The sequence below is a fragment of the Gavialis gangeticus genome, unplaced genomic scaffold (assembly GCF_001723915.1).
Source record: "Gavialis gangeticus isolate Ggan-Ray unplaced genomic scaffold, GavGan_comp1, whole genome shotgun sequence".
In the NCBI taxonomy this organism is placed as follows: domain Eukaryota; kingdom Metazoa; phylum Chordata; order Crocodylia; family Gavialidae; genus Gavialis; species Gavialis gangeticus.
The window spans coordinates 11,217,214-11,224,760 of record NW_017729016.1 but is presented as its reverse complement, the minus strand read 5'-3'; the positions used below and the strand labels follow the sequence as shown (position 1 = coordinate 11,224,760).

Below are 7,547 nucleotides of genomic sequence, written 5' to 3'. Positions count from 1 at the left end.
ATTTGTGGGGGGTAGGGATTGTGTGGGAAGGGGGTTGTGTGTGGGTATGGGCCTCCTGCCACATGCCCCACCACGGGCAGCAGCAGGTGGCAGGCCCTCAGGGAACTTGCGGCAGGCAGAGCACCCCGGCAGCATGTGGCTCTGGCTGAGTCCTAGAAGCTGCATGTGGCAGCACAGAGCCAGCCCAGTCAGCCTGCTGGCACGTGCCTTAGCCCTAAGCCATGTTAGCTCTGTGCCAACACGTGGGGCTCCCAGCACCGCAGGCAGGAATTGTGACATTGAGCCGGGCTAAGCCAGCCCCATGCCTCCACATGAGGCTTCTAGCAGTCCAGTGGGGAGCCCCATGTGGAGGCACAGAGCCTGCCTGGCCCAGCCCTAAGGTACACAGCTCCCAGCTGCAGTGCCGGGAACTCCACACACTGGCATGGAGCCAGTCCAGACTGGCTGGAAGGCATGCAGCTCCTGCCTGCACTGCTGGGAGCCCCATGTACTGGTAGAGAGCCAGCACGGCCTGGCCCGATGGTAGTGGCTCCTGGAAGGAGTACCAGGAGCTGCACATGTGCAATCAGGCCAGGTAGGCTCTGTGCCACCATGGATCCTCGCAGCTTCCAGGCATGCTGGGAGCCCCTCAGAGGTGGAAGAACAGAGCCAGCTTGGTCCAATGGCATGTGATCTCTGAAAGCCCTCATCTCCCACTGGCTTTCAGAGGGGCAGCCATGGGCCAGTAATGGAGAGGACCCCTGGGCTAGATAGAATGACCTGGCAGGCCATATTTTGTCTGCCCCTGTTCTACAGGGTCTTGGAGAAGTTCCAGAACACATCCAAGTTACACAATAAGAACCCAGTGACCCTGAAAAAACACTGTAAAATGCAGGAGGCGGTTAGGGCAACGGACAGACTGTCACCCATGGACATACTACTTCGCGACAACTGCCAGGTTGTGTGGGAATGTATTTTCCACAAGGACCTGCAGAAGGAACACGGACTTGACCTAGCAGGTAGCCCACTGGGCACTCCTTGTGTGGGTACTGAGACACAGACGGGGCAGAAAGGCCCATCAAACTGCCCCTGGCAAGCTTGCTGATAGAAGGAGGAAACAATTAACCACCTCCTCTGGAACTTCCCATATGCCAGGGAGGTGTGGAGGAGAGTAGTCATACTCCTTGTGATGGTGACTGGGGTTAAGACCCTGACCAGAGAGAGGTACTGTTTAGATACGTGACCAATCAGCAAGGCCTCTAGGTAGGAATGCCCTGTGGAAGACCAGGAACCTGCTCATGTATAGACACTCCAACCTCCCAGTCAAGGACTGCGTCAGAACGGGAGTGAGCGAGCTGAAGGTATACTACAGGAAGACAAAAGAAGATGATGGGGAGAGGATGGTGGAGGGTGCATGGAAGAGAAAAGACTGGCACAGACTGTTCAGAAACAAGATCCTCCCCCAGAGAAAATGACAACGACAGTGAGGAAGAGGACAATGATAGTGATGAAGAGGGGGTGAGCAATAAGGATGATGGGGAGGAAGGGGATGACAAAGACTATGTGGACTAAGGAGCAGGAAGGGAAGTAGAGGGATTGTGGGGGGGTGGGAGAGGAAGGGGAGAGTGGTGGGAAATGGAGGCAGTTTCACATGATTGTAATTGTTCAAGAAGACAGTGACGGGCATGTGGGTGTATGGCAGCGTGGTGTGGTTATTGTAATAGGGATGATGATGGTGTAACTGTAGATGTGCGTTTTGGGTTGTCACTGATATGGTTCACTTGACAAGACAGGTCCATAGAGGTATAGGTATTTATTTATACAGAAATATATATTTTGGCAAAAAAAAAGTTTGTACTACATATAAATAGGTACAAAAGTGCTACTTAAAAGTGTGTTTATGTAGTACCTGTATTAAAAAACTTGCAACAGTTTCAAAAAAGGTAGCATACACCAATTCTAGATTAACTAAGTGCACAGGTACTATATGTAAATTACTACAGCCACTTTTCATTTCAAGGTTATTGTTTTCAAATTTGCTCCTCACTTCCATGTGCTCAGGGACAGCAAGACCTGACAGAGTAAGGGGAGGGGGAAGGGGCTGCCAGGGAAAAGTTGCAGGGAAGGAGAGAGCAACAGGGCTATCTGACCCCCCAGATTTATTTTCCCTGCTGTAGCACTGGGAGGGGGGACAAATTCGTGGCAAATTTCCAGTAATTAAATTTTATACCTAGAAAATGATAACAAATTTATCAACTTTCCATATATAGAATCTAATTACCAGAGGGGGGGTTGTCTTATAATCAGGGTTATCTATTTGAGTAAATATGGTATTTCCTTTTGATACGCAATTCACACAAAAAAATAATTGGTCACTATTTTGTCATCCCTCTTCATTATACTGGCCCACAAAAACTTAATTATTTATAGAATGAGAAAGAAGCTCAAGTTATTCCACTCTTTTTCATGTTTGTTTCTCTTTAAGAAAAAAACAGTAGACCAGTCATGAATCATGATTGATTATGTCACTATAAGATTACAGTATCTCTAATTCTATCATGTTATAGATAGTTTCTAACTGGTTACTGAAGTTATTTTCTAACTGCTTATTGAAGTTGTAAACAGAGCTGGGTGGGAAAAAGTTCTCTTGTATGAAAATTTTTGAGATTTCAGTTTTTTCTTGTTCTGCATCTGGACAAAACTGAAATCTGAAATTTTTCAGAGCAGGAATTTTATTTTGGCTTTTCTTCATTCCCAGGAAGTGCCCTACTCACAACACCATTTGTTATTATAGAGTGGATCTCTCTCAGCCTATTCTGTTGGAGCTATTCAATTTTGAGTAATGAACTGGTCATTTACTGGCCACAGAAATACCAGATCTATAGCCCTGTAGTAGGGTAGTCATTTGAGATATAGGAAAAATGAGTCCCGGTCACTGCTCTGCCTGCGTACAGCAGGGGCTTGACTGTATTGTGAGAAAACCAAATTCAAGGACCTTAATAAATGGACAAGTCTAAGCCTCATGGTTGTAGATGGGGGTCAGTCTATCTCTAATGCTTAGATCAGACTTCCAACCTATACCTGAGAAAAATTCCCACAGGTTTTGTTAAAACTGATGCTCCTACTAGAATTTTTCATTTCAACAAAGTATCATTTTCCAATGAAAAAGTTTACTCAGAAAATCCCTGATTGCCTCTACTTTCAAGTAAAAATTCTGTAAGTTTCCCTGTGACCACCACACTAGAACTGGGTCTTTACAAAGGCCTCGAACGCAGACAGAGCAGAAGCCTTGTGAATCAAATCAAGGGTGTTTCATGCATAGGCACAGTACAGAGGAAGCCATGGAAACGTCTGAGTAAATAACTAACAAATGGGTAGGTAAGGCTGATACCACTGACAAAGTACTGGACTAAAGGGGACAATTCAGGGGCAGATCCAAAGGGGGTGCAGTGGCATGGTCACACCCCCTTTCAGACCATGTCATGGGAGCAGCAGCCAGTGTCTTTTTAAAGTCTCTGAGTCAGGTAAAAAACCTCTTTCTGTCCTCCCCTCCATTCTCAGCAGCATGCAATCCCTTCTCTCCCATTCCACTCCCCACCTCCAGCCCACCACTGCAACTGTTTCCTCTGTCTTCAGCTGCCCAGGGGTGGAAGTTGCTCCTGAGCTGTTCCTGCCCCACTCTACCTAGGTTTTGCAGGGAGCTGAGTTCAGCCCAGGAATGCAGCAGTGATGGTGAGTGGGTTCTTCCCCCATCTCCAGTCCCCCCCAGGTGTTCCCCTCAAGCTCGCGAACAGGCACAAGGGAGAATCTGCCTGCCACTGCTGCCCCAGCTGAGCCTAGCTCCCTGTGCAGCTTGGCTGAAGCAGGGCAGAAGTAGCTCTGGCTGCTGAATATGGAGGGAAGAGAGGGGATGCCAAGAGCAGGGTAGGGAAGTTTCTTACCTGATTCAGGTACTTTAAAAAGGTCAAAGGCTGCTGCTCCAATGGCATGGTTTGCCCATCCCAGTGAAAGACAGTGGGGAAGTTGGAAGTGAAGGTACAGCCACCCCTGCAGTGCCAGTCACTGCTCCACACCCCGCTTTACAAAATCTTGACTCTGCCCATGGGGCAATTCAGAACTAGATCAGAGCAGATAAAAAGTTATATATGGCTTAGAAGCCTGGACATGAAGCCTGAACCAAGGGTGCAGACAGAAGTGCAGCTCCCAAATGTAACTCCGAATGTGTCTGGCAAAGCATTCTGAGTTACAACACCTCAGACCAAAAAGAAGTTCACTGTTGGTTCCAGGGCTGAGGGGAATCTGAGCCTGTAGCCAAGTTCCCATAGCAATGGCCAGGCTCTCTGCCAGTGCTTGCTGTTTTCAGAATGGGAGAGGGGAAAGGCAGCAGACAGAGCTCATTCTTGGGGCTCCCCAGCTGATGCTGAAGCCCTCTTGAGGGGGCTAAAAACTCCCCAGACTGAACTCCCTCTGCTCCCTTTCACCCCTCCCATTCTGAAAACAGCCACAGGCTAGTAGCTCCCTAGATAAAAGTTACAAAAGACGCTACATTTTGAAATGTCTTCATCTGATCTCTCATGAAAGGAGGGGTCTGATTTTCACCAGATCACCCATTTTTTGCAGCTGTCTGAAGCCATGCACTTGTGCTTGGTCATAGCTATAAACTGCTTTCTGCGGCCAGATGAGGCAAAAATTGTCACTTCCATCTGTGCCTCAAATGGAGCAATTCGGAGGTGAGAGGGAAGGGCATGACCCAATCAAAAGATGGGCCAAGTACTTTAACAGCAGTTTTTTGTGTAATTTGGAGGGTGCTGAGGGTATTAGATGGGTAAAGGAGCAGGATGCCTCCATAACTGAGATTAGCAATGACAAGCATCTTAACATAGCTGTCTCCTTTCCTTTTTCTTAATTTATTCCCATCTAAATAATTAAAACAGGTATACATCATTTTTAAAATTATTGTATTTACTCGGTAAATTTGCTTACCAGCAGGTCTTGTGTTTGGTTGACGTGTGTAACCAACAATCCATTGTCAAGCTCCAAATCTGTTATTGTAACATTTTGCCGGGGTTGAAGACCTCTTTCTGAAAGTCCATTGGAGCCCCCGCTTACCCTACAGAGTAAGTCAGTAAGTTTTTTAATCCAATTGTCTCAACTGAATAATTGTCTGAACACTGAAAACACCATTGTTATGTTAGTCACTTATAAGACCTAAACATTTTGGCTTGCATATATTTGACAAGTAAGGACCCTTTTTTAGCATCCCAAATACAGTGTGTGTGTATATATATATATATATATATATATATATATGCTACTTAAGGAAAAAAAATATAAACTTACAATTCCATACAAGCGTATCTTTCATTTAAGAATTCCCCATTAAAGATTCTGCAATATCCTTACCCTACTTTTTCCAAGAACAGATCATTGTCCAGTAACTGCGCCATTTTTCTGGTCTGCACATCCATGGTGCTTAGTCCCAAAGACTTAACCTTCTAAAGAAGAAATGGACACATCAAAGAAGAGAACGTAAATCAGGGACAGACGTTTACAAGCGTTAGAAAAGATATCACTGATCCAAGGCATCATTGCCTCAGGATTCAGATAGAAATCACAGATGTAGCACTGCTGGGGGTACATATAGCCAAGTTTAAAAAAAATAATGCCCTAGCGCAACCCACATCACAAGAGGGAAGATGTGTGTGAATAATTCCCCAATATTTTTGTTACGTAGGCATTTATTTGCAACAAGTTGTTCGTTTGTTGGGGCTGTATCCAGTCACGAAGGTGCAGCTCAAGCTGCTGGAAGAGGGAGCAGCCCGGGTGCTGGAGCAAGGTAGACTCACCGAGAAGAAAAGCTTTGTAGCAGAGGGGTCTGTTCAGGTGCAAGGAAGCTCGGGAGACAGCGAGGCTCTAGACCCGAGAAGCGTGACTTAACTTACCCGCCCGGCTGCGGCCAGTTAGTCCAAACCCGCTCCATCCTGCGCGGCCGACAGCTCACCCAGAGACAGGGACCCTCAAAGGATGCCCCCCAAAACCCAGGACTCCGCATCCCCGCCGCCACTCACCCGCATGCGGCTACTTTATACCCGGGGGCAGCCGCTGCGCCAAGCACCCGAGGCTGGCGGCGAGGGGCCCGGCAGCCTCAGCTAGAAATCCCTGCGCTGCGGCCGGGGCTGAGCTGAGAGGACTCTGCGGGGACAGCCCCAGGGCCGCGCCCCTACCCCCGCTGCGGCCCTCAGAGGCGGCGGCCGCCTCAGCCCCTTCCCACCGCGCGCCCGAGGGAGGCAGGCGGCTACGGTGGGGGCAGGGCCGGGGCGCCGCGTTGCCAGGAGAAACGGAAGGAACCATTGTCTCAGGGGCGGGGGAGACGCTGGTCTGCGGCGTCTAGTCGGGGCGGGGTCCGCTAACGGGCGCGCGGAGCGAAGGGAAAGGGCGAGTTGCGCGTGGCACGGGCCGCGGGCCCCTCCCCCCAATTAGCGGAGCCGGGGGACCAGGCGCTTTAGTAGACAATTTATTTCGATAAACTTGCTCAATAACAAAAATACAAGTGAAGAACATTGTGTTCATTGCGTACAGTCCGCAGTAACGTTTGTCTGGAAGCCGGTGACGAACCAATCAGAAAACGAACCGGGGGCAGGGAGGGGGGGCGGTTCGTTGCAGACCCCTTTTTCCTTCATATTTGTCCCCGTCCTTCCTCGTGAAGAGGCAGCGCGGGGCGGGGGAAGGACACGGCTGCGAGCGCACTGCGGCCACGCGCGGGGAGGATGCAGCGCTGGGCCGGGCCGAGACCACCCCGGGGGGGAGGCGGGCTCCGCTGCTGCCTACGGGAGTGCCAGAGACAGCGCGCAGGGAAGGGGCGCTTCGGCCCCGCGGGAGACTAACAGAAAACCAAAAAGAAAACCCCCAGCCCTGCCGGTGGGTCCGACCGCCTGCAGGCAAAGCCGACGGGACTTGCTCGTGTTAGCTCAACAAGTATTTACATAAAATTGCATCAGGTGGTGACAGCAAGCCTTTCTGGTGACCAGATGAAGACCAAGGAAGGGGGTGTAGGGACCTAGAATAAAAATGAGCTGTCCTTCAATTTAAAAAAAAAAGTAGTAGGAGAGGGTGGCAGTCAGAAGAAGTTTACATAAAACACTCAACGACATAGATATATGGATTACCTTTGGAGAAGACTCATACGGAAACATTTGTTTTTAATGGACTTGAAAGTCTACAGATGTTTAGGCATGTTCAACATGAACGTCCTGTAGTTTAGAACTAATCCTTGTGCAAATAAAACCTATAAATAGTATTCAGCAGATTTTACAGTGATGCTCTTAGGTATGAAGAGAATGCACACGACTTTAAAAAACAAAAAGTAACAGACATAAGTTTGACAAATGATTGCACCATAGAACAGTGTTTATATACAGTTTACAAGATATGCTTTTCTGCTATAAATTAATACTGTACTATATAGTACTTAGTGACATTATTAAAAGCAACTGTTGACAACTGTCTCTTCATTTGCATGAATTAACTCTTACTTAAAAAAAAAAAAAAAAAAAAGGACCCCCCCCCCC

General features: G+C 48.2%; 1 protein-coding gene across 3 annotated transcripts in view; it reads right to left on the bottom strand.

Moving 5' to 3' along the window:
* VWA3A (von Willebrand factor A domain containing 3A) overlaps positions 1-6,217 on the bottom strand; it is a 102,274-nt gene extending 96,057 nt beyond the window's left edge. For 2 of the 3 annotated variants that reach the window (XM_019512847.1, XM_019512848.1), the window contains exons 1-3: positions 6,048-6,217; positions 5,383-5,474; positions 4,963-5,089 (exon numbers count right to left, since the gene is read on the bottom strand). In XM_019512847.1, coding sequence (XP_019368392.1) covers positions 4,963-5,089; positions 5,383-5,474; positions 6,048-6,053 — 225 coding nt within the window. In that variant the 5' untranslated portion in view covers positions 6,054-6,217. The remainder of the gene's footprint in view (positions 1-4,962; positions 5,090-5,382; positions 5,475-6,047) is intronic. The other variant, XM_019512846.1, reaches the window with a different exon arrangement.
* Between the last annotated feature and the right edge of the window lie 1,330 nt (positions 6,218-7,547).